A 27,093-nucleotide genomic window follows, 5' to 3' on the forward strand; every position below is an offset into this window, starting at 1 on the left:
TAAGAATCAAGTACCTTGCATGTCCTTGAATTGTGGTTCAATTCACCACAAATGATGCATGTCATTCTAGTTCCCCTTCTTGATGCAGCCCAATCTCCTTGTCTCTTGCTAGCCTCATCTTTCTCCCTATTTCTTTTGACTTTTGGCCTTCCAACAGTTTTGGCAAGTTGAGGAGGGTCCATAGCATGTTCTGGTAATACTTTCCAGAACTTTTCACCTCTAATAGGCATCAACTTGGCCCTATATGTCATCAGGTAAGCTTCATTGTTGTGCCACCAACTAATTTCAATCATTGGATCCTCTTTCTCGTATTTTAGTGCCCTGATGGTATGAGGGCATGGGATGCCAGTCAACTGCCAGGATCTACAAGTGCATTTTTTTCTCTACTAGATTCACTGTATGTCTATCACTACCCTCAGAAACCTCATAACCAGTTTCACCATTGAAATGAACAGTACATAAGTTGGCTACCTTCAAATAAGCAGCATACAACTTCATACAGTTAGGACTAAACTCACATTCCCATGTTCTAGCTTCTTCTTCCTTCTCTCTCAACCTGTTCATGACCTTGATTCTAATATGTTCAAGCATCTTCAGGATAGGCTTGCCTCTTGCTTCTAAGATCCAAGAGTTGAAGGACTCTGTAAAATTATTGTCCACCATCTGATTTTTGCACAATGTATCAAAGTAGGACCTACACCAATTCTGTGGTGGATACCTAAGCAACTTCTTGGCAGCATCAACAGACAATTCACCAAGATTCTTTAGTTGATCTTTAAAGTCCTTCTCATAAGTGCTCCAAGCAGACCACTTGTCACGCCCCAAAACCAAGGGGCACGTCCGACGCTCGACCGGGCAGCCCCAGCCAAGCGGACCTGGGTGCTTTTCCTATTCCACGTGTTACCCCGCGTTTCCATTTCCCATTAACCAAGTGAAATAGCCATTTATAAATTTAAACACATTCTTACGAGATTTACATAACATACATAGTTACTTAGCGTGGTTTACAAGTTATACTGCCCAAAATACATAAGTACATAACCCACATTTCCTGTCTGCGGAGCCTCTAGGGATACAAAAGAGTGTTACAATACTTGCCGGTAACAAGGCTCCGGCTATACCTTACACCAAAAACCAAAACAATACTCCGAAATAAAAAGCGGAATGAGCCACACAAGGCCCCGGGAGGAAAAAGGCTCACCAATGCTTCTGGTGGAAAGTGAAGGGGAGCTACGTTCGGTGGACTGGAGTACCTGCTATGGATCCACCTACAATCATAACACGAATGTAGCGCCCCGGGCAAAAGGGACGTCAGCACATTTGAATTGTACTGGTATGTATGAACAAACTTGCCCTAAGTAAACTCAAACCATACACAAGTAACAAGTAGTAATGGAACCAACAATCAAATACACATGAAAGAAAACCATCAAGCCAAACAAGTTACAATCTCTCCATTTCCCCTTCAACATTTTCACATCAATGATTTCATAACTTTCTCATATTTTTATTTCAATAGTGATTTCGATCACTTTTCCTCCCTTATTACCTCGGCCACCCTTATCACCACAACCCACACCTTATTACTTCGTGTTGCGGCGCGCAACCCGATCCCACCGAACAATCACAATTCACAAACAACACAACAACAACAACAACAATTCTTAAAGAATTTCTATAGCCATCAATACTATTTCCATCATATTCAACAACTCATATGCATTTTATGTCACCGCGATAATTGCCAATACAAGCCATATATGTTATTACCACAGTTGTTCCAACTGCATCATTTACGATTTCCTTCTATCATTTGTTTCTCAACTCTTACCACATAACACATTCACAATCACACATTTGTTTTATTGCCAATTACGTACACCATTATATCGGGAGACTTAACCACGGACAATCAAATCATACCAATCACAAGAATTCCACAAATAATCCACGTAGATATCACATACCAAATATTCGTACACCAAACAAAGTGACTTTACAAAGGTCAAAGTTAGCCATACATACCTCGTTTGAGCTTTCCTTAAGTTACTACGACGTTTCGAAAATTCTAGCAATCCCAATCTACTTGAGACATAACAAAATTAACACAAATTAGGAAGGTATTCATGGTTTTAGCTCATTTGAGCATTTTATCAAACACTAGTTGAGCATCTTGATTTTAAATTCCTTTTACAAGATTTTCTTCTTTCCCCATCCCAATCTTTACTTATTTATATTCATCAATCTTCTCACAAACCTAATTTGTACATGCATGTATACATAATACTATTACCTCAAGAATCATACCCCAATAACCCACCTCACAATCTCTACAATACCAACACAACCTAGGTTAGGCACCTATGACTTCCAATCCCCATCCCATGAGTTACAATACTTAATTCATACTCATATTTCCATAATAACTCCATATATGTAAGTCTAAGGTGTAGGATTACCTCTTGTAGACCAAATCTTGAAAGACAAATTTGAGGTGTTCTTGAGATTTTGAAGAAACCCTATGAAACCCAATCAAAATCATGTTGTAACTAGTGATTGAGAAGTGAAATCACCATGAAAATACACTTAAAAACTCACCTTAGGTGTGCAATTGAATGCCTTGATCGAGTTGGGGGTGTAGAGGAAGCCATAAGCTTGATAAATGACTCAAATTCTCTTATTTCCGGTCTTTAGGATATTTAAAAACCTTCCAGGCACGCGAGCTTGCGCTATGTTCGCTTGCGGGAGGCAGAATACTCAGCATAATGAGCGACTTCGCGCTAATGTTCGCGCTAGTGACACCTGCCCAGTAAAATGATCATACCTTTCCGTATACACCTCCAATTAATGAACGGTTTGTTGAGTTGGAAACTAGACTCAAAGGGCTTTAATTGGATAGGTTATGAATCACACAACTCCTTATAGAACTGGAGATATGATCGTTCAAAGTGAGGTCTTGTGCGCACTCATTTACAGATTTCGTCTAATATGAAACTTTTCTAACTTGGCTTAGACTTAGGCCTCTCCTTAGACCCCAATTCACCTCTAATATGACTTATACACTTCTTAACATATCCAATTGATATCCATAATATCCTTAATCCTCATTGGCACGCAAGATAAAATATTTGGCCTACCTTGGCACCACGAAATCTTAAATTACTAAGCAATTTTTTTCTGGGGCTTTACATTCTCCCCCGCTTAAGATCATTCGTCCTCGAATGACGATCAAGTTTCATCCATTAGCCATTCCTTATGTAACTTCTGTTTTTTCATATTATGAAATATATTATCAGCCCCAAATTTGGCTAACACCTTAAATTTCCGAAAATTTCGCTAGAGTTTCCGTTGTAACTAGGACTATCCACCTGTCAGAGAATCACCTAAAACTATCCTAAAAACTCATCCATAGCTCGACAAAGTACCATAATGTATATATCAATGACAAGAACCTCAGCATTACAAACACTACTTTATCACGATGATACCTGGGCATGGACTGCACATTTTTAAATCATATCACCTAGAAGGTACCTTTCAAATCAAAACCAACTGTTATGCAATCAAGAGAAAATATTTTATTCCCACAATACTCTCGGCCCACAATGGCCTCCCATATCTACAAACTTTGCCAAAACATATTCACGAGAGTAATTTCGACCCCTAAACTTACTTAACAAGGATAACAAGTAGATATTTCGCATAAGCTAACCATCCACTAACTTCACCTTCAATAATTTCTACCGGAATGATACACAATGATCTCCACCTACCTTCTTAGACATAGATATATGAATCCACAAGATATATCGCGGACAACTATGGGAACATTTCATACTCCTAGTGCGGCCTAATGTGGAATACACTTATGCAATCTTTATTATCAACTCACATAACATCTTCAGGGGAAAATATTGAGAATAGCCTGCTCACCCTCCAAACTCTAAATCTCTAGGCGAACACTCACACTAAACCCATGATGACCTTCAACAATTACTCTAAGATGTGCTATTATAAACTGACCATAAAAATACCTATCAAATATATATGTGATCACACTACGGAGCTTCCTATATGACTTGTCTGATATTACAATACCCAATGGACCTAATACAATGAGGAACAATAGAGTTCAAGATTAGGCTGGAACTATTCAGGAATCCATTAATGCGCTGAGTAGATTTTTTTTTTGAGGTTATATGCTAAGGGACACGAAAGTTATGACTAATAATGCTAACATGGTTAATTACTGTGACGACGTCAATTATTACACAAATGAGGCATAGGGGTAAGTAATACATTGGCAATAGGAATCATTAAAGAGGAATATTCAAGTACATGACCCAGTCGTTTCCTAGGGTGAAGGAAAAATCAATTCATGCTCTGGTACCTTAAATGCGATATGGGATTCAAAATACATGAAGTGGAATTACACTCCTGACGTTAGCTGACACAAGGAATATATGACGTAAGCCCATGAGGATGAAAATGAAATTGAACACTTATGAGATTATCATATTTCAAACAGCTTAACCCATCCTGATAGTTGATCATATATGATAGAACTAAAGATACGACAACTTGTCTTCCAAATCAATATGCTCATGATATGTGCAAAAATCTGATGGCATCTAATCTCACCCCCCTTTCACGAGTAAAACCACATAGCTCTGACATCTAAATGTTGGGATGAAATCATGTACTGGTTAGAGGCATTCTAATGATAAACATGATGCCCCGGGGAGAAAGACAAATGACACTCTTATTCACCCAAGGAGGTGTAATACCAAGGGTAGCAAAACTCCCCTCTCATGACAATGATATAGTCAATTATTCTAGAGACCGAGTGAGAAGAAAGCCATGTAACCCATCCAATCCGACCCATTTAAGACTTTGGAAAAAGGTATACACTTTGGTTTGAAATTATGGCAATTAAATCTCGAACTTTAAGGAAAATCATTACTTACTTTTTTTTTTAAATCCAAGAGACAAGCCCTCGTAGTCCTAGAAAATCGTCAACAATGGCAATAAAGTACTTAAAACCATTACGAGTTGGTATGAAACAAGGCCTCAAAGTGCCCACATGGATAAGTTCGAATGAATGAGACGTCTTAATGCATTTATCGAGGAGAACTAACCTGGGTTATCTAGTCACATGGATAAGCAGAGCAGGTAGATGGTTGTTAGAAGAACACCTACAAAGAATACCAACAATAATTACTTATTCCAACTAAAGGAATATGTCCCCTTCCTTAATGCTACCAGACTTCCTCTTTGATGCCATGAAACATAAATGAATTTTACAATGACAGTTATAAGATGAAATAGATATTAGTGTAGCAAAACTAATGAGCACCATTTGGAACCAACAAGCTTAAACTAAGTCGAAGATATTAGAAATCCATAATAAAGGGGGATTTACCTACTTTCAGTGTCCTTTTAGAAATGGGTACTTGTAGAGTGTAAAAAAAATGAGGTAAATTTAATCGAATCGTATAGTTGGATGACTAGTCAAGACATTGAGATAATATCGCATTGAAGATTATGGGTAAACAACACACGATGCAAGAAAAATGAAAAGAAAGTGAAAGAGCCTTATGGAAGTCCTTTTACATTGTAACCACTAGGAATGGTGGTAATATAAAGCGATTACGAGAAGCTACATTTTTTAAAGAAGATCTCTGTATGAAGTCACGTGATGTATAGCTCTGGAATTCTAAAATCCAATTATGTTTAGCAAATCTACTTCATAATGAAGCACTACAACACACTTCCATACAACCAAATATTGCAAACCACTTTGGGAGATGCTATAAGACTTAACGGAGAGAAAGGCTTTGACATATGAATGTGTTACTAGGTGTATTTCTCATTTGTCAACCCAAAACCTAAAGGCGGGAGTTAGACTGATAAGCAGATCGTTGGACTAGCACAAGTGTAGATAATCCATTATCGGAAAGAGATCATTCAATTTCAGTAATTGCGGCATGATAGCATGACCCTTGATGAACTTGAAATGATATGAGATCCCAATGAGACAGTATAGAATAATCATGGAGGGTTTGCAGATGTTCATAATGAGTTCTTCATAGATTTTAACTTGAGAACTACCCAGATGCTAATAAAATACAGAAGAATATGAGAAATAGGCGTTGTGCTATAATAACCCCCAAATGTGTGCTTGGTCTTGACGGAGAGCCTAACAGAAAGTGTTACAATGACTCATAGAAGGATATGTTCTCTCATGGTTATCGAACAAGTGTGGGGAAACTGGCACAATGAATTCACTAACTAAAGAACACAATGAACACATGTTATGGAGGTGTAAGGAGAAGGTAAACATTTGTTATGAGATGGACATGCTTATGCTATATTAACTCCCAACTGCAATATACGACCATGCCATGAGCAACCACAATACTAGGACAAAGTGAGCTACTTACTGCGGCACGTCCCAAGTGGACACGAACGTTATGGCGACACATGATCTTCCTATGACGTGGATATGAGGATCTCAAATTTCAGAGAGATTTATGCACACGGTGACCATTTCGATTGACATGCACTCATGTGAGGTGTTAAGGTATGCTCTTATGTTACTAGGCAGTGAGAAGCTTTCATGATAGTATTCGCAAGAGAGTAGATTGACTGTTCAAACCATATAAGCCATATACACAACTGAGTAAAAGGGTGACTCGAGCAGGATCGCAACGCTGGGATGCTTTGCATGAAACTTGACACCACATAGGTAAACTTTACGACGGTGCAAGTATAGGCACAAACGAGTAGATTTTGTCCATTTAAATAAAAGATTCTATAAGAAATTCATCGGATATAGTCCCTTGGTGAGAATTTAGGAAAAGCAAGTGGGAAGTATCAATCTTAGAGTTATAACTCAATTCAAGGGCATAATTATAGAACTTAATTCCACAATAACGTAAATAAGAGAATTCATAATATAGTGGATTCAAGAATAGTGCGTCTCGTTCAAAGAGTCAATACACGCAATGTTTTGTTATTCAACACCTTGTTAAGACCTTGTTTATGAGAACTCTTCAATATGGATGTACATATACAATGAGTAGAAATTTTCATTTGACTCCCTTAATGACGTTAGGTTGATAGGGCAATAGCTTAATCGATACCCATCGACTCCACATCCCTAACGTATGTAGGTAACATACTGATATACTATATGATCTGATGGTGAAGAGACATCAATAGGGACAAGGACACTCCCCTCTTAGCGATATGTTTTACCAATCCATCCACAGCTCAGTACATTCTCCTACAAGTCCTTGGGCAATACACTCAGACTCAATGGTGGGATCAATCCCTCCTTACATGCTTCTAATTCACGGATTATGGTATCAAGGTTACCAATCTTGAGAATAAGACTTAGAAAGGAATTCAGTTCCCTAACTTGAACTCTATCACACGATTGGAGAATCAAAGAAGGGTGAAATTCTTAAATATCTGAATAGCCTCCAACTTATAGATATGGTCGACAATACACCGATAAGAAGGACTCTACTAGACACGGCTCTGAGAAATCCTAGGACACTTTAAAACCTTAGACTCTGATACCAAGTTTGTCACGCCCCAAAACCGAGGGGCGCGACCGGCGCTCGACCGGGCAGCCCCAGCCAAGTGGACCTGGGTGCCTTTCCTATTCCACGTGTTACCCCTCGTTTCCATTTCCCATTAACCAAGTGAAATAGCCATTTATAAATTTAAACACATTCTTACGAGATTTACATAGCATACATAGTTACTTAACATGGTTTACAAGTTATACTGCCCAAAATACATAAGTACATAACCCGCATTTCTTGTCTGCAGAGCCTCTAGGGATACAAAAGAGTGATACAATACTTGCCGGTAACAAGGCTCCGGCTATACCTTACACCAAAAACAAAAACAAGACTCCGAAATAAAATACGGCATGAGTCACGCAAGGCCCCGGGAGGAAAAGGGCGCACCAATGCTTCTGGCGGAAAGTGAAGGGGAGCTACGTTCGGTGTACTGGAGTACCTGCTATGGATCCACCTACAATCATAATACGAATGTAGCGCCCCGGGCAAAAGGGACGTCAGCACATTTGAATTGTACTGGTATGTATGAACAAACTTGCCCTAAGTAAACTCAAACCATACACAAGTAACAAGTAGTAATGGAACCAACAATCAAATACACATGAAAGAAAACCATCAAGCCAAACAAGTTACAATCTCTCCATTTCCCCTTCAACATTTTCACTTCAATGATTTCACAACTTTCTCATATTTTCATTTCAATAGTGATTTCGATCACTTTTCCACCCTCATTACCTCGGCCACCCTTATCACCACAACCCACACCTTATTACTTCGTGTTACGGCGTGCAACCCGATCCCACCGAACAATCACAATTCACAAACAACACAACAACAACAACAACAATTCTCAAAGAATTTCTATAGTCATCAATACTATTTCCATCATATTCAACAACTCATATGCATTTTATGTCACTGCGATAATTGCCAATACAAGCCATATATGTTATTACCACAGTTGTTCCAACTGCATCATTTACGATTTCCTTCTATCATTTGTTTCTCAACTCTTACCACATAATACATTCACAATCACACATTTGGTTTATTGCCAATTACGTATACCATTATATCGGGAGACTTAACCACGAACAATCAAATCATACCAATCACAAGAATTCCACAAATAATCCACGTATATATCACATACCAAATATTCGTACACCAAACAAAGTGACTTTACAAAGGTCAAAGTTAGCCATACATACCTCGTTTGAGCTTTCCTTAAGTTACTACGACGTTTCGAAAATTCTAGCAATCCTAATCTACTTGAGACATAACAAAATTAACACAAATTAGGAAGGTATTCATGGTTTCAGCTCATTTGAGCATTTTATCAAACACTAGTTGAGCATCTTGATTTTAAATTCCTTTTACAAGATTTTCTTCTTTCCCCAACCCAATCTTTACTTATTTATATTCATCAATCTTCCCACAAACCTAATTTGTACATGCATGTATACATAATACTATTACCCCAAGAATCATACCCCAATAACCCACCTCACAATCTCTACAATACCAACACAACCTAGGTTAGGCACCTATGACTTCCAATCCCCATCCCATGAGTTACAATACTTAATCCATACTCATATTTCCATAATAACTCCATATATGTAAGTCTAAGGTGTAGGATTACCTCTTGTAAACCAAATCTTGAAAGACAAATTTGGGGTGTTCTTGAGATTTTGAAGAAACCCTATGAAACCCAATCAAAATCATGTTGTAACTAGTGATTGAGAAGTGAAATCACCATGAAAACACACTTAAAAACTCACCCTAGGTGTGCAATTGGATGCCTTGGTCGAGTTGGGGGTATAGAGGAAGCCCTAAGCTTGAGAAATGACTGAAATTCTCTTATTTCCGGTCTTTAGGATATTTAAAAACCTTCCAGGCGCGCGAGCTCGTGCTATGTTCGCGCGTGGGAGGCAGAATACTCAGCATAATGCGCGACTTCGCGCTAATATTTGCGCTAGAAACACCTGCCCAGTAAAATGGTCATAACTTTCCATACACACCTCCGAATGACAAACGGTTTATCTTACATTGGAAACTATACTCAAAGGGCTTTAATTTGATAGGTTATGCATCACACAACTCCTTATAGAACTGGATATATGATCGTTCAAAGTGAGGTCTTGTGCGCACTCATTTACAGATTTCGTCTAATATGAAACTTTTCTAACTTGGCTTAGACTTAGGCCTCTCCTTAGACCCCAATTCACCTCTAATATAACTTATACACTTCTTAACATATCCAATTGATATCCATAATATCCTTAATCCTCATTTGCACTCAAGATAAAATATTTGGCCTACCTTGGCACCACGAAATCTTAAATTACTAAGCAATTTTTTTATGGGGCTTTACACCACCATAGGTATTTTTTCATCTCTCCTAAAATTTTGATCCTTTTACTCCAATTGGCTTCAATATGCCTCACACAAAACCTATGATTTGAGAGAGGGAGGACAGTTCTTATTGCTTCTAACAGACCCTGCACATGTAAATTTAAACAGAATTAACTATATAATAACATAAAATAACTAGAATAGTCAGTTAAACAAAATCATAAGTTGTACCTTTTGCATATCAGACATAAAGGTAATACTGGTTCCATCTTTCAGATTCAATGAGTGCTTCAGCAGCTCCAGAAACCATGTCCATGTCAAGGTGTTTTCCTTATCAACTACAGCCCAAGCCAAGGATAGAAATGATTCTGACAATCTTGTGCAACAGCCACCAATAATTGCCCCTTGCAATGACCCTTTAGGAAAGTCCCGTCTAGTCCAATGAATGGTCTCAACCCTTGTTTGAACCCCAACTTCATTGCATTGAAGCATATGTACATTCTAAGAAATCTTTTTTTACCTTCAGCCATGGCATCTTTTGCTAAATTGATAACTACATGTTTGCTCTCCCTAATCTTATTTGCATATGCTTTTAATCTGTTATAGTCATCTAAAAAGCTTCCTTGCAATTGCTGAAGTGCCATCCTCTTGGCCCTTTTCAATATGGATTTATGTACATTCAATGAAAATTGATTTTTCAAATCTAGTTTCATATCCTTTATTTTGTACTTGGGGTTATTCTGCACCTTACTCCTGAAATATTCAGCTATAGTTTTTGTTTTGGCTCTAGGATTCTCAAATGCATCTTCACAGTTGTGCTCTGTCTTCAATGTTTTTACCTTAAAGCCAGGACCCTTCTTATCTTCAGAGATGAGGCATACAAAAGGGCAGCCTACTACACATCTGTACCTTACTCTTATTTTATCACTTTTTCTAAGCTTCAAAGGTTTGTAATTTGCAATAGCATAGAAGTTCATGACTTTTTTTGCCTCTTCCAAGTCCTTAAATGTCATAGACTTATCAAGCTCTTTGTAGTGACTAAGCTTATCATTAACTTCTTTACCCTTTTGCATCCTAAGTGACTCTAATTCTTCAAAATCATATTCACTAGCATCTGAACCATAATCTGAACTTTTATCACTATCCGATTCACAATCAGTACCTAATTCACACGGATATTGACCTGAAATTGGCTCTTCATGGTCCCCCATATTGAAATATCTATAATATAGACACAAAAGAAAACATAGAGTGACCGCATGAATAATTTAATAATTTTGACAATAAAATATTAAACATACAATAAATTACTGCATATAATATAATGAAAGCAATAAAGCACACACTTTAAGAGATAAAGCACACGTCTATACATGTTTTGTTGATTTCAACAGTTGAAAGCAAGAGAAAAAACAGTCTTTAAGAAGAAATGCACATGGTTCTGTCGATTTCAACAACCCAACCCTACCACACTATAATAAAATATGTGAAAAGGACACTTGCAGCCAAAGACAATATACGTCTAGGACACAAATTGACACCACATAAGGAAACAACAAAGATACCAAACAAAAAGAGTACCAGACCCACATGCAAACACTATACACTAGAAGACAGGTAAAAAATACCAAAACATGACAGAACCCTAGAAAATTACAAAAAAATAAAGTGAAGTTCGACACAAAAACCCAATAAATAGAAGGGAAAATTACCTGAATATCTTCAGATGATTTTCAATTTGAGTTGTTAAACCTTGCTCTATCGTATCATCCCCTCACCTCTCAAATCGCCATGGAAGAATGAACATGGAAGAACTTAGATTTTTGTTTGGAAATGGGGCTTGGACCTTCTGCCTTCCCGTTTTTGTTTGGAATCCGCTTATTTGGATTCAGAGCTTTATGTTGAACAGCTTATGTGGATGCCATGTCATGGATTATGTGGATGCCATGTAGGATACAAAATGCTGATGGAAGGAGCTGTTAGGTTGAAGGGCATTAGTGGGCCCATTGTGCTAACAGGGAGGATTTTTTTGGCCCAGTTTACTAACGGAGGACATAAGTGAGCTATATACCATAGTTTAAGGATATTTTTGGACCCTTTCCGTTAAAAAAATAATCTTTTTAGATCTCTTATGTTTAAAAGACAGATCTCTTACGTGCAAAAGTAAATCTCATGTGTGTAAAAAAAGTAGTTTCATAAAATTTAAAATATATTTGCAAAGAGCCAAAAAATCAATTGAGCCCTTTTTCCCCCAAATTTCATTTACAATGACTATAGATTTTATCTCCTTTTTTTGTTTTTTCTCTCCTTCTTTTTCCTTTTCCTTTTATTAGGGGAATATCAAATCTTTTACCCCCACTTACAAGCTGCAACACGCACTGAAAACCAAGGAAATATTGATATTACAGTGCTGAGTGTGCCTCTCCAACTTGTTGGACGTGTCAAAAACTCAAATATCTCCCGAGTTTCTGGACCTTCAATTTTCCAAACAGTGCGTAAAGTCCAATCTAACTTCTATTTTCCCTTTTTTTTCTGTTCGTTCATACTTCGCACAGTCTTCTTTGCTCATTCAGCTGAAAATCTAGAAATTCCATCAAGTAAAAACCTCGCATTTTCACAATTCTACAAAAATCAATTCATAATCCTCGATTTTTTTTATTTTGAAGTTGGAGATTTTTTTTATTAGTTTAAAATTTATTTGCAGATAACAGAAAGTGAGAATTGAAGATGAGGCTATTGAAAGTGGCGACGTGTAATTTGAATCAATGGGCTATGGATTTCGACTGTAATTTGAAGCACATTAAGGAATCTATAGCCGAGGCTAAAGCTGCGGGAGCTAAGATCAGACTAGGACCCGAGCTTGAAATCACTGGATATGGTTGTGAAGATCATTTTTTGGAACTCGATACTGTTGCTCATGCGTAAGCTTCGAATTTCACAATTCGTTTTTAAGTTATATAAATTGACTGTTAATATCAGTGTAGTTTGACATGTTATAGCATGTTAAATGCCAGTTATTCTCTATCAATGCTGTTAAATAGGTTACTTTAATTATCTTATAAACATTTTATTGTGCTTGTGATAACGTTGGAAGATGATCTGGAAGTAACCTGGTTGTTTATGTCAATGCATAAAACTTAAACTCAAATAGGATATAATTGAGCAATGGCCAGTTGATCAAATTTCAACAAGTTTTCTTGTGAATAAAGCACTTCAAACTTCAATATTCAGGTCTTTCTCCAATAGTCAAAGAAAGACAAAACCAAATAAATAACCTCAATTAGTTTGCAGTATTTGGATTAGAAGTCAGATATCCTTTGCTTGAGTCTCAGTGAACAGAATACTAAATTTAACCTCTGTGAGGACTTACTCGCCCTCACCTACTCTGTCTAATTAAGCGGTCTTCTTTAGCAATTTAGACGGCGTAGATGAGGTGAATCGCACAATTCAACAACATCTGTTCCATACATATAAATCTCATTAAGAGCTTTGTGCATTGGAAAATATGCAGAAGATAATTGGCGCGTCGAATTAATTTTGGCACAGTAGAATATGGATTAACTTTGCTCTTTTTCCCGATTAGAATTGCGAAATATGAAAAAGATATGGAAAATCTTGCAGTATAGATATTTCGTACTAATACTGACATGACATGACATGACACGACATAACATAAAATTAGCTTAGGCACTATACATGATCAAGTAAGGTTGTTACCATTGGTTTCACACATACTAAGTGTTCCATTTTTATATGCCAGGTTTATCTTCTGTAAAAATGACATGCTTTGGGTGCATAAATTTTTTTTTCTAGCAGGTGTTACGACACTTCAACGTACAAGTAACATCAAATTAGCAGTTAGATACTGGCTAAAATAGACATGACTTGTTTTGGAGATAGATGAAGGATGTGCTATGTCAAGATATCTATCTTCTCTCTCCTTTTCCTCTTTATTGCTTTGCACATGTGAATATTTGATGTTCTTGTCAATGTAATGAATATTGATAATATGCTAGTGTTTCCTTTGAGATGAAATTCAGTTTATTTTGCCTTCCCAGATAACGAAACCAGCAAGTCAATTATCATTATTGAAGTACATGTTGATGTTTAAAGAAACACTTGCTGATAAAGTGGCATCAGAAAAAGTAGAGAGTAGCTGACATTAGATTATTGTCTCGAGCTTTTTTCCCCTTTGTAACATTTTCATGAACGTTCAGGTGGGATTGCTTAAAAGAACTACTGTTAGGAGATTGGACTGATGGCATATTATGTAGCTTCGGTATGCCTGTTATCAAAGATTCAGAACGTTACAATTGTCAAGTGTTGTGCCTAAACAGAAAAATAATCATGATAAGGCCAAAGATGTGGCTAGCAAATGATGGCAACTACAGAGAACTCCGGTGGTTTACAGCGTGGAAACAAAAAGAGCATCTTGAGGACTTCCATCTCCCAAGTGAAATTTCATATGCTTTATCTCAGACAACAGTACCTTTCGGTTATGGCTATGTCCAGTTTCTAGACACGTGTGTAACTGCACCAGCAGTCCTTATATATTTCTTTTGCTTTTCTGCCTCTCTTTTAAAGTTTACCTTAATTGTTTCATCAGCTAGAGTATAGAACTCACCTAGGTTGGAAATAATGCTTCAGCATCCGCAAAATTTCAGCCCCATTTCATAGAGATTACTGATTTTGGTGTCCATCATTCTTTGTGGTTCCGTGGTGGTTGAGAAACTGCTACTTAACTATGTTTAATCTCGGTTAGACACTTATATGATTTGCTTATTAACGATGGCATAAATTGAAGGTTTTAAGTACTCGACATTAACTTTTGACTTGTTGTATGAAACTTCTATTTTTGTTAAAAACAAGAAGTGAAAGCACCAAATTCTTGATTGAGATGTGTTTGTCTAAGAAAGAAAAATTAGATAAGAGAAACAAAAATGAAAATTTTCTTCCTAGCCTAAATGCCTCCTTGTGGCCACATATCACGGGGGATCTCTATTTGCTTAGAACACACAATGCTGAACTTAACGCAGTCAAACAAATTATGCATGTGTAGTAATAATAATTTGCAGCTTATTGACTTTACCCACCGTTTTATATGGTTTTGAGTCTTGTTTCAATGTTGCCTTCAGAGCTGTTGCAGCTGAAGTTTGTGAGGAACTTTTTACTCCTCTACCTCCTCACGCTGAGCTTGCATTGAATGGTGTTGAAGTGTTCATGAATGCCAGTGGAAGTCATCATCAATTACGTAAGCTTGATCTTCGCCTTCGCGCCTTTATAAGTGCCACACATACTCGAGGGGGAGTTTACATGTACAGTAATCACCAAGGATGTGATGGTGGCCGTCTCTATTATGGTAGGAAGCTTGCTTTCTGTCCTCTAATAATCTACCATATTAGTAATCTAATCTGTATTTCTTAGCTCAGGTGAAATGAAGATAATAGTATTTATATACTCACTCTGGTAACCTTTTTGTAGCAGTTCCATTATGAGTGTGTATTCATTGTTGATTACCTCTGGCAGATGGATGTTCTTGTGTTGTTGTAAACGGAGATATGGTAGCGCAAGGTTCACAATTTTCCCCGAAGGATGTAGAAATGGTTTTTGCTCAAATAGATCTTGATGCGGTATGCTTGAATCTTGAACTCAATATTTGAAAATGTTGCTATATAATATCCTCGTCTTTTTCCTCATTAGCGAGTTGATGAGAAGATACTTAAGTCTTTTGTGGGCTACCGAACTAGGGCCAACAAGTTGGTTCAGATTATGCTTAAATATTGTTCCGACTCAACTTCAGGATTTGCATGTATGAATTGCTCATCCATGCTTTTTCTTACTGATTCCACATTGTTCATAGCTCAATCCATTTTTTGGTTTCCTTTAAATTTTGATATGTCTACTAAGCAATAGCCAAAACTTATATGTAGAGGTTGTTTGATTGAAAGAAATAACATGATGCAGTGGTAGGAACTTTCGCATATTTTGCATTTTGTAGGCGAGTAAAATCCCTAATGGTTGTTAGCTACCCATTTAGTCAAGTGATAACGGTTCTTCTCCTTTTCTACCAGGTTGCGAGCCTTAGATCATCTGTCAGTAGCTTTCAAGAGCAAGCGAGTTGTAAAGCTAAAGTTTCCAAAGTATTTGTGCCGTACAAGCTTTGCCAATCTTTTAACCTCCAAATGTCACTTTCAAGTCCACTGAAGGTAAGTCGTTGTATAAGGTCAATGGTGGCCAAAACCAACCTATGTTTGTAATGACTAGTGCCTTGTACTTTTCCTTGTTTAAGAAGCTCTGCTGAGTTAAAACTTTATGCGCAAACTCCTTTCCCCTTTTTTATAGACAGATTTTGTTTTACTCTTAATCACAAAATGCTGTTCTGAAGGTCTTCCACATGGTCTTTATCTAATTTGTGAAGATATTAGTGGAAGAACTTTATGGTTTCCATTTTAGGAGCCATTAACTTATGTGTTGACGAGAAATAGGTTATCTCTATATGAGTAATGAATTATTCCTACTTCATCTCTCTTACTCCTCTTGCCCTATCTGACAGGACGGGGTGGAGGCACGAAATTTTCTGATCTTTTCCATTTTCCTGTCAATCTTAGATCACTGGATTCTAACAGTTGCCAGGCTATCAATTTGAAGTCTATACCACAATATTTCAAATGCTTGAAAGATATCCACCTTGGCCAAATCAAACCGGGTTCATCCCATCTGCTGGAATATTCTAGTCTTTCTTGTTAAAGCTCCATCTGCAGCTGTTTCTTAGATGTGTCAAAGCTCCTAATGTTTCAGCTTTATATATGCTAAATTTAGTTCGATCTTCTTTAGAATTCTACTGCATCTTAAGGCAGTTGTTTTGAGTGTAATGTCTGGTGGATTTTCCGTTGCTTAATTAAGTTTGCTTAGTCAATTGCTTTGTGTTTCCAGATTAAATATCACTCTCCGGAGGAGGAAATAGCCCTTGGTCCTGCTTGCTGGCTATGGGATTATCTAAGAAGAAGTGGTGCATCTGGTTTTCTGCTTCCACTTTCTGGTGGTGCTGATAGTTCCTCCGTTGCTGCTATAGTTGGTTCAATGTGCCAGCTTGTAGTAAAAGGTTTATTGAAACCTTCTAAACATCGTCTTGTTGGGTTCTATCTATTTTCTTGTATTTGTAGCTAATGTTTGACAATCGTATTGTTGTCATGTACATAGGTTCCGTCTTAGTTTCTGAGTAAATAAAGATAAGGCAGTCATTGTAATTCCCTACAGCCGCCTGAATCTTAATTAGTTTCCTACATGAACCAAAAGCCTCCTTCATGGAGAAATGATAGATAATTATTGGTGCTGTTTGATTACTCAAATTATCTGATCTCTGGTGAATTATTCTTGAGAAAACATGAGTAGTGTGGAGCTTTGCTTTGTTAAAATTTATGAGTTACTAAAGAATGACCATTTGCTCATATTTTTAGGATTTAACTTTTCATGGAGTAGCTGAACTAAAAATTCTACAGCATGACCAGATTTAGGGGGATCCTTGATTTGTCACTTTTCTTTGTCAAAGTTTCTGCTGCACATCAGCTATTTTCTATTTATAATGTTCTAGAGCTGGCAAACATTTTGTATGAGTATGGTCTTATTATTGTGCATGTTCTGCAATACATTGGATGTGTCTTCATTTATGTTATGCTGACTAATAAATTGCATCATGCTGGTTGGATTGTCTACTTCATTGTTAAAGGTCAAAGTAAATAGCATGACCAGCATGTTGAAGATAAGCAGACTATTCCTGAGCTTTATTTTCTATTCATTAAGTTTTCTATAGTTTGATCACCAGTGATGTCAATGCAGAAATTGCAAATGGCGACGAACAGGTAAAAGCTGATGCCATTCGAATTGGCCATTACACTGATGATCAGTTTCCAACGGATAGCAAAGAATTTGCTAAACGCATTTTTTACACTGTTTTTATGGGATCTGAAAATAGGTGAGAACATCAGCTAAGTGCCATCATTTGGTCCATTCAGGTTTTCTCTTCTGATTTATGTTTATTCTCTAGTTACAATTGAATTCCAAGTAATAATTTACTCCTTTAAAGTTGCTTTGCTAATTGGCAACTGGCAAATGGTTCTTTTTCTTTTTTTGGGGGGGGCTGGCATTGGGCAGCATATTTCTGGTCCAGAACTGACAGCCCTTTTGGTAATCTTAACAAAATGTAGAAAATTTGAACTTGCAAAGATGAGAATTTGGTCATCATGAAATGTTGGGTGGACTCACTGTTGTGCTACTGTCTGCTTAACCAAAGCTGATACCCCTCCTCATGAATTCTAGTCAACCCTGCTTAAATTTCGTTTTTAAATGACATTTATTTATTCTCTAATATCAGGGGAATCATTAGCAGTCTGAGAAGTGAATATTCCCATTCAGTCTAATGACACCTTTGATCTGAACGTTAAGGGTTTAAATTTTGCATGTGTTTAGTTTTATGGTGGATGAGATGAAATTAGAGAGAAAATGATCATCTCCAACCGTAAGCTGATAATCTGATATAAGATTTCAGGCCTTTTCTATTGATTTATAGATGTCACCTTCAATGGAGAACTCCTATGGGCTTCTTCTCTCTTCTGGAGAATACTAACATGGTGTTCTTTTCAGAACTCTATCTTTGACAAAGATTTATTTGAATTGATTATTGAGCCAAACTAGTAATGTTGATAGTGTATGCGTGTGACAGTTCAGAAGCCACAACAACTCGGGCAAAGGTGTTGGCCGATGAGATAGGATCATGGCATCTTAATGTTAGCATCGATGGAGTGGTCTCTTCGCTGATCTCTCTGTTTCAAACACTCACTGGAAAGCGTCCACGCTACAAGGTAGAATAGTTTGAAGTAAATTTTACCATTATCTGATTATTTGCTTTTATGTATTCAGTTTATGTGGGATCTGAAACCCATACCGTCATGTTGGTTGGCCAACTAAGTTGGTTGGATTAAGAGGAGTCATTTCTGAAATAAAGACCAAGTTATTGCTTCACACTGTAATGTTGACCTGATTCTTTATTCGCAGGTAGATGGGGGATCAAACATTGAAAATTTAGGGTTGCAAAACATTCAAGCTCGAGTCCGAATGGTCTTGGCATTCATGTTAGCATCTCTGCTGCCATGGGTCCATAATAAACCTGGTTTTTATCTGGTTTTGGGTAGCTCTAATGTGGATGAAGGGTTGCGTGGTTACTTAACAAAGGTAGAAGAAACTTCGCTGTTTCAAACGTGGTTCTATCAACTGCAGTTATCCTAAAATAGATTTCAGTCAGCCAGGGATTTTCGAGGCATCTACTGCTGTTTGAATTGGTTTTGATTGATAACTCTCTATCTCTACCTTATTGAAAACAAAAGAAGTAATAACTCTCTATCTCTGCAGTATGACTGTAGTTCAGCAGATATAAACCCAATTGGAAGTATCAGTAAGATGGATCTTCGAACATTTCTGAAATGGGCTGCCATTCATCTTGGTTACTCATCTCTGGCAGAGATTGAAGCTGCACCGCCCACTGCTGAGCTGGAGCCTATACGCTCAAATTACAGTCAGGTATCTGATTGAACATACTGCCAATTTCAGTTTAAGATGCTTTTTCTAGTGCTGCCGGTGATTATTGTTTCCTTTTCTAGTATTTTCTCATCCTTCAATCTGGAAAATTGTCATGTACTTCTGATTGGATGCCGGGGGGTAGGGGTGGAGTTGGGAGGGAGTGGGGTGGCGGCGGCTTTGGTCTGAGGGGGGTCTGGCCTCACTTAGCAGATTTCTCGGAGTCACCCTGTCACACCTCCTTTTTACCTACACCCCTGCGAGAAAGGTGTATATAAGGGAGTTTTTTCCAACTTAAAGTGACAATCGAAACGGGATTATTTTATTTAAAATCAGAGTCGCCACTTGGGATAATTTATGGTGTCCCAAGTCACCGGTTCAAATCCCGAATCGAGGAAAAGATTGACTCCGTATTACAGTCCGCGAACCAGAAATCCGGGTAAGGAATTCTGTTAACCCGGGAGAAGGTGTTAGGCATTCCCGAGTTCCGTGGTTCTAGCACGGTCGCTCAACTGTTATATTCGGCTTAATTATCTGATTTTAAACAATTATGAACCTATGTGCAGATTTTAGTTTTAACCACTTCTATTCAATTTTAAAGAAAATTGCAACGTTATTAAAACACGTTTCGAACCACGTCACATAAATGCACCCGTGGTTTTTGACATATTTTAACATCGTTGAGATTTGGATTTGGGTCACATATATGTGCACCCGAGTTTAGGAAGGTAGATTGTTAAAACAACGCTCCTAAAGCAACTACGCGTTTACAATTTTGCGAGGGCCATGGAAGTTCATGACGCCCCTCAATTTCTAAGGACAAAATATTAGTTAAATGAGAGTCGTGCATGTAAGATTTTTCGTTTGGCACGGCGCATCTCATTTCCAATTTTAAAAGGGGATTCAAACTAATTCTCGGAGGGCCTTAAACTATTTGCATTGTCTAATATGGCTCACCTCCCAACTATTTAAAGAAAGCTTAATTATCCAAACACTAATGGGCGAGGATTCTACTATGGTTCAAACTAACAAAAGTACGTTTTCTTTTAGAGAAAAGAGGCTGATGGTTCGAAATTAATATTTGGGCCTAGCATGAGGCCCAACAGCCTACCGACGTGAGGTTGCTCCAGGTGACAATTAGCACCAGTCCAGGCCAGGCCCAAGAGAGAGCCCAAAATGGAAAAGGACCTGCCAAGCAGTCCAGTTCGAGTCCATACATAGCACAAATCGTCAAATTTTGACATTCGAATTTACAGATCAAGTTGATTTGCGAAAATCCAACAGTTAATGATTGAAAATCCACAATTGAACCATTCCTAATACTAATACATTATTACTCAAATCACATGCCATCATCAACATGATTTCAGCAAAATATAATTGATAACATAGACTTAACCTTGTCCAACTCCAAACATGGTAACTAAGACAATTAATAGACCAATTCCGTGAAACCTTTAACATTAAACATCACAGATTCTTTCTAATAACACGCATACACCTATTTGCATACACTGATGTACTAAGTGTAAGGTAATCCAACCAACCCTCAAAGATGACAACCTCAGGAGCCCTTAAATGGATATCATTTGAGCAAAGTTATTGACTCTTCAAGTAGATCCAACACACAAATACATCTAAGTTAATAAGGAAAATGGTTTCAGTACTTAAACGAGTGTGCCAAGCAATAGTATATCATGCCATCAGACCTCTAATACAAAGCTAAAATTTCAGTTGAATATACTTGAAATGACTGAAGTAGAATGAAAGTCCAGTTTTACGATTACAACAACTACATGGCATTCCTTGAAATTATGCTAAGTTCAATTAAAACTGCAAACAAGCTGATTAATAAACATCAACCACAATAAAACTACTCAAATCAGACTTTAAAAGGAGCTGAAATCTGGACATTAAAACCCACTTTTCATTCAACATTCATATCTCCATTGCAATGATTCGAAAGTGTACCTGGAGATTGAGAAGAAACCAAGAAGTAAGGAATCAGTAGTCTAACAACGGTAGAACAACAACAGAAATCACCTCCATGTCCAATAGAACAGTAATAGCTTCAAACCAGTTTTCTATTTCGGCAATAAGATCACAATTTCCAAGAGTTCTAAACCACACAAGAATCAGAAATCTAAGAACATGAGCACACTTTTTCTTTTCATTTTTTTTACCAATAATGCAAAAAAAGTTCAGAATTTTTATCAGAAAGCTCAGCCGTCTGAATTTTGTGATTTTTCCAATCTTTGTTAATGACAAACGGTATGGGATAATTTCAAGATTGTACTGAAAATGGCAGGCGAAGGCTTGGGCCAAATCGTCCCTTGTGTACCACCTGCTGTGATCTTGTCTGGTATACTATTCTAATGCCGATCCACTCAGACTTTGGCTGAAATATGCCATCAACAATTCATCTCTTCTGCCTGCTCCTCTTATTTTGCTACAAAATCCTCTTAAGTGTGCTATTGGGTCACCATGCCCGTCGTACAAATCAAACTTGGGCATTTTGAACCCTGCTGGTAACTAAACATCTGGGAACAAACATAAATCTTTATAGGCCACACTTACTTGACCTCCCAACCCCCTCATATCTCTGAATGATTGTTATAAGCTTTTGACCTTTCTGATCATCTCCTCATGTTCAGGATTTTTGGGTGGCTTCTCGGTTTCTGCCGGGAGATCAAGATGAGGGGTGTAAGAATATGGTTCCGGGACTTTGAAGGTGGGTTCAGGGGATAATACTGGTTGTCGTGAGTCTGGAACAGAGGTTCACTGGAAGATCGGTGTAATGTAGCAGGTGGAGGTGCCATAAAAACATGAGTGATCGGTGGAGGAGGGTGCGTGACTTGTCTGGGTGGTGAAGCTTGAGATGTATGGGAAGTGGTGCCGTGGCATTGTTGGTAGAGGAGAAAGGCCGGAGGTGAGTTCACAGTGGGAGTTCCTGGGGTTGAGCCAATGGTGGAATATAAGCAGGGTTGGCGGGATAAACCGGTGGTGGATGCCCCTTTGCCCAGGCTCGGTACATTTCAGCCATTTGCTGCTTTAACTTATACATCTCTTCCTTCATCGCATTAACATCCAATTCTTCCGCCTCTTTTGACGGGTCAACAATACTTGCCTCCAATTCTCGGTTGGCCATGTTCAGCTTGTCTTTTGATCGGGTGTTGTATAAATGAGTTGCCAGAATGCCAATCAACTAACCACCTGCCTGAACTCAATACATCAACAACAACATTGTTAGCGATTAGGGCTTTAACAGATTGGTAGCCGCACATTTGGGGAATGAATGCACCTAAGCAGTTAACCGTTTCTATTATGCATTTGATCGGATGCTTGCGTCATCCCGACTTTTCCTTTTTCTTCTTTTTTTCTTTTCGTCTTTTCACTCTTGCCCTTGCTTTCTCTTTGTTTTTATCCTCTTATTGCCCTCTTGATTTGCTATTGCTTCTTTCTCTTGATTTCCTTATTTTTCTCTCTTTTCTTTTCTTTTTCTCTCTTGTTTTTCCTCTCCTTTTCGTTTCCTCTCTTTTTATCACTCTTTTTCTTTTGGTTATGGTCGAATCCTATGGAGATTGCCTATGTATCATGACCCCGCATGAATCAGACCGAGCGTAGTTCTGGGAGATAAGTGTGAAAGTAAATAATAAAACATTTTTGGGATTTTCGATTTTCATAAAAGCAAATGCTTTGATTACAAAGACTCAAAACTAACAGACTCCAAAAGAAACTAACAGACTCTGATGAAAAGACGAAATACAGACTCCAAAAATAAACTATCATACTCCAACAAAAGAAAATACAGACTCAACAACAACTGACAGACTCCAGCAGAAAGAAAATACAAACTCAAAACAATTGACAGACTCTAACGGAAAAGGAAATACAGACTCAAATGAAAACATCATGAATACATTAATGCTCCTGGTGCCCGCGGGACATCATTCGATCTCGCCGCGAGCCTATATGCAAGATCCCTTTGAAGTCGATCCAAGTCACTCATTATCTGTTTAACAAATGTCATCACTGCCGCGAAGAAGGCGGTGCGAGTCATATCCTCACAGGCTTGGCACTTCACGACAATGTAATCGGAGATGGTTCTAATTCTTTCTCTTATGACACCTTTTTCTTGCAACAATCGCCCGATCTGCTGGGCCCTGGCTTCCAAAGTTTGCTCGGCCACTTGATTCTGCTCCTGAAGTTGTTGCAAATCTATTTCTAATTGTGACAATGCTATATAACAATGCTCTCTTTCAACCTTGAAGTCTTTCGCCTGTTTGATCATTTTGTTTTCCGTGGCGATGACCCTTTTCTTTAATCTCGCGACCTCATTATCGTATTTTTCTTTCAACTGCTTAACCAGGCGTGCTCGTTCATCTGCGTTTTTAGCCAATTGCTTTTGACCCTTGGCTAGTTCACTTTCTGCTTTGTTCAAATAAAATAATCTCGTTTCGATTGTCACTATAAGTTGGAAAAAACTCCCTTATATACACCCTTCTCGCGGGGTAGGAATCAAAGGAGGTGTGACAGACTCAAATGGTGACCAGAGCTGTCACACCTCCTTTTTACCTACACCTCCCGAGAAGGGTGTATATAAGGGAGTTTTTTCCAACTTAAAGTGACAATCGAAACGGGATTATTTTATTTAAAATCAGAGTCGTCACTTGGGATAATTTATGGTGTTACCGGTTCAAATCCCGAATCGAGGAAAAAGATTGACTTTGTATTACAGTCCGCGAGCCAGAAATCCGGGTAAGGAATTCTGTTAACCCGGGAGAAGGTGTTAGGCATTCCCGAGTTCCGTGGTTCTAGCACGGTCGCTCAACTATTATATTCGGCTTAATTATCTGATTTTAAACAATTATGAACCTATGTGCAGATTTTAGTTTTAACCACTTCTATTCAATTTTAAAGAAAATTGCAACCGTTATTAAAACACGTTTCGAACCACGTCACATAAATGCACCCGTGGTTTTTGACATATTTTAACATCGTTGAGATTTGGATTTGGGACACATATATGCGCACCCGAGTTTAGGAAGGTAGATTGTTAAAACAACGCTCCTAAAGCAACTACGCGTTTACAATTTTGCGAGGGCCATGGAAGTTCAACTAAATGGCGCGCCTCAATTTCTAAGGACAAAATATTAGTTAAATGAGAGTCGTGCATTTAAGATTTTTCGTTTGGCACGGCGCATCTCATTTCCAATTTTAAAAGGGGATTCAAACTAATTCTCGGAGGGCCGTAAACTATTTGCATTGTCTAATACGGCTCACCTCCCAACTATTTAAAGAAAGCTTAATTATCCGAACACTAATGGGCGACGATTCTACTATGGTTCAAACTAACAAAAGTACGTTTTCTTTTAGAGAAAAGAGGCTGATGGTTCGAAATTAATATTTGGGCCTAGCATGAGGCCCAACAGCCTACCGACGTGAGGTTGCTCCAGGTGACAATTAGCACCAGTCCAGTCCAGGCCCAAGAGGCCAGGCCCAAAATGGAAAGGACCTGCCATACAGTCCAGTTCAAGTCCATACATAGCACAAATCGTCAAATTTTGGCATTCGAATTTACAGATCAAGTTGATTTGCGAAAATCCAACAGTTAATGATTGAAAATCCACAATTGAACCATTCCTAATACTAATACATTACTCAAATCACATGCCATCATCAACATGATTTCAGCAAAATATAATTGATAACATAGACTTAACCTTGTCCAACTCCAAACATGGTAACTAAGACAATTAATAGACCAATGCCGTGAAACCTTTAGCATTAAACATCACAGATTCTTTCTACTAACATGCATACACCTATTTACATACACTGATGTACTAAGTGTAAGGTAATCCAATCAACCCTCAAAGATGACACACCCCTTCACAAATTCATCTTTGACTAAATAGTTTCCTGATAGCTTTTGCATTGAAAGTTCAGTGACTTCTCCGTTAGCTATAGCTTTTTGCATTGAAAGTTCAGTGACTTCTCTGTTAGCTATATGCATATAGTGTAATATGAAGAAGTGATTAAGCACAACTAAAAGGTCTTACTTTACACTATCTGTCAAACAGCTGGATGAAGTAGATATGGGTATGACGTATGATGAACTTTCAGTGTATGGAAGATTGCGTAAAATTTTCCGCTGTGGACCCGTATCAATGTTCAAGGTTTGTCCTCTTCGTTCTGTTAGCCATTATGGCTTCAGACTTGCTGTGGGATCATTTTTCTAATGTCTAAATTCCATAGTCTTTGATAAATTACTGAATGATCTTATTGCAGAATTTGTGTTACAAATGGGGTACAAAGTTGACGCCTGCAGAGGTGGCTGACAAAGTGAAATACTTCTTTAAATATTATTCCATCAATAGACACAAGATGACTGTACTAACCCCTTCATATCATGCCGAGGTACTTCACTTTTGTGTTTCATGGATCCTTTACTTGCTTTGAAGTGTCTAAGTCTGTTATAGGTACTTCTCAGGTTTCTTTTAAAGTACATACAAAATAAGAAAAAAGCATACAAATGCCCATATGGGGAAACTTATACATACCCGTATCAGATACTTACTCGTTCCTGTATCCATGTCAGTTAAATCCAGATAGCCAGAGCCGGTAGAAAGGATCAAAACATTGTAATGTTTTTGTTCTGTGAGTTTCATTAGAGAAGCATCATCATCATCTACACATTGGAGCGGTCGGCTATATGAATCCTCACGGGTTATATCGCTCCATTTAAGCTCATCTTAGACTGATATTATACAAAGTAAAGTAAAAATAAAAAGTACTATAAATTCGATATGTTTTCTAATTGCGTATAAATCATGTATGACATCGTTGTTCCATTAGTGATGCATATAACGTTTTTCGTCTTGCAGAGTTATTCGCCCGAGGACAATAGGTTTGATTTGCGCCAGTTCTTGTACAATGTCAGATGGCCTTATCAATTTCGCAAGATTGACGAACTTGTGAATGAGCTTGATGGTGATAGAGTTGCTATTACAAAATCAACTGAGGGGGAAAAGGTCAATGTTACGGCTGATGGTGGGATGGGTGTTGTGGCAGCAGGCTCGGGTGATCCGAGGGCTGGCTTCTAATTCTTGCTGAGGTTTTCCATTGGTATTTGTTCTATGCACAAAGCTTTTTTCATGTAACATTTGATCTTCGTGCATATTTCGTGGATTATGAGAACTTGTGATAGAAAACCTTCTAGCAGCTTTTCATTTTGAAGTTTTATATTTGCCATGAGTGCTTTGAGTCTTCTGAAGGTTTATATTAGTAATTCATACAATTCAGGCTTTCAAAGTTTTTGCTCTCGACGATCTCGCTAGAACTCAACTAGGACTGCAAGAAATGAGCAATACATAATGAAATCTAACCCAGCATGGAAACACAAATAGAATTTGAAGGTAACTGGCACCACCAACAATAAAATATGAACTGCTTTTAGGGAGCTTAGACTATCAATCAAGCATAATGCATTGCTTCTTAGGAGCCAAAAATATAGTTGTGAGTAGTGTCAAAATGGTTAAAAGAAAACAGTTATCCACTCATATTATCT

General features: G+C 37.9%; 2 protein-coding genes across 5 annotated transcripts; one reads left to right on the forward strand and one right to left on the reverse strand.

The window, feature by feature from the left end:
• Nucleotides 1–363: 363 nt before the first annotated feature.
• LOC107828248 (uncharacterized) lies at nucleotides 364–11,164 on the reverse strand. The gene is made up of 4 exons (XM_075222758.1): nucleotides 10,474–11,164; nucleotides 10,185–10,426; nucleotides 10,021–10,099; nucleotides 364–773 (listed from the first exon to the last, which is right to left on the reverse strand). Exons 1-4 carry the CDS (start codon nucleotides 11,162–11,164, stop codon nucleotides 364–366), a joined length of 1,422 nt encoding a protein of 473 aa, XP_075078859.1.
• Nucleotides 11,165–12,310: 1,146 nt separating this feature from the next.
• On the forward strand, nucleotides 12,311–26,834 carry LOC107828249 (glutamine-dependent NAD(+) synthetase). Of its 4 annotated transcripts, none has more exons than XM_075227119.1 (14): nucleotides 12,311–12,444; nucleotides 12,658–12,874; nucleotides 14,171–14,476; nucleotides 15,089–15,312; nucleotides 15,480–15,583; nucleotides 16,025–16,159; nucleotides 16,887–17,055; nucleotides 17,790–17,925; nucleotides 18,673–18,811; nucleotides 19,005–19,181; nucleotides 19,359–19,526; nucleotides 25,607–25,702; nucleotides 25,815–25,943; nucleotides 26,411–26,834. In XM_075227119.1, the coding sequence occupies exons 2-14, from the start codon at nucleotides 12,681–12,683 to the stop codon at nucleotides 26,627–26,629; spliced, it is 2,196 nt and encodes a 731-aa protein (XP_075083220.1). In that variant the 5' UTR covers nucleotides 12,311–12,444; nucleotides 12,658–12,680; the 3' UTR covers nucleotides 26,630–26,834. The 4 variants fall into 4 exon arrangements, with proteins under 4 accessions (XP_075083220.1, XP_075083274.1, XP_075083192.1 ...); XM_075227173.1 differs by having other exon boundaries at nucleotides 12,363–12,550; nucleotides 13,770–14,476; XM_075227091.1 differs by having other exon boundaries at nucleotides 12,385–12,550.
• The last annotated feature ends 259 nt before the right edge of the window (nucleotides 26,835–27,093 follow it).

Source organism: Nicotiana tabacum, chromosome 1, assembly GCF_000715075.1.
Source record: "Nicotiana tabacum cultivar K326 chromosome 1, ASM71507v2, whole genome shotgun sequence".
Taxonomy (NCBI): domain Eukaryota; kingdom Viridiplantae; phylum Streptophyta; class Magnoliopsida; order Solanales; family Solanaceae; genus Nicotiana; species Nicotiana tabacum.

Bases quoted from the DNA above. Each gene is read 5' to 3' on its own strand.
- LOC107828249 (XM_075227119.1), top strand. From the start codon at position 12,681: ATGAGGCTATTGAAAGTGGCGACGTGTAATTTGAATCAATGGGCTATG. The intron at 15,584-16,024 runs GTATGCTTGAAT...CTTTTCTACCAG, and splicing joins CTCAAATAGATCTTGATGCG to GTTGCGAGCCTTAGATCATC. The intron at 19,182-19,358 runs GTAGAAGAAACT...CTATCTCTGCAG, and splicing joins TGCGTGGTTACTTAACAAAG to TATGACTGTAGTTCAGCAGA.
- LOC107828248 (XM_075222758.1), bottom strand. From the start codon at position 11,164: ATGGGGGACCATGAAGAGCCAATTTCAGGTCAATATCCGTGTGAATTA. The intron at 10,100-10,184 runs GTACAACTTATG...TTACATGTGCAG, and splicing joins TTATGTCTGATATGCAAAAG to GGTCTGTTAGAAGCAATAAG. The intron at 774-10,020 runs GTAAAAGGATCA...AGGACTTTAAAG, and splicing joins GCATATTGAAGCCAATTGGA to ATCAACTAAAGAATCTTGGT.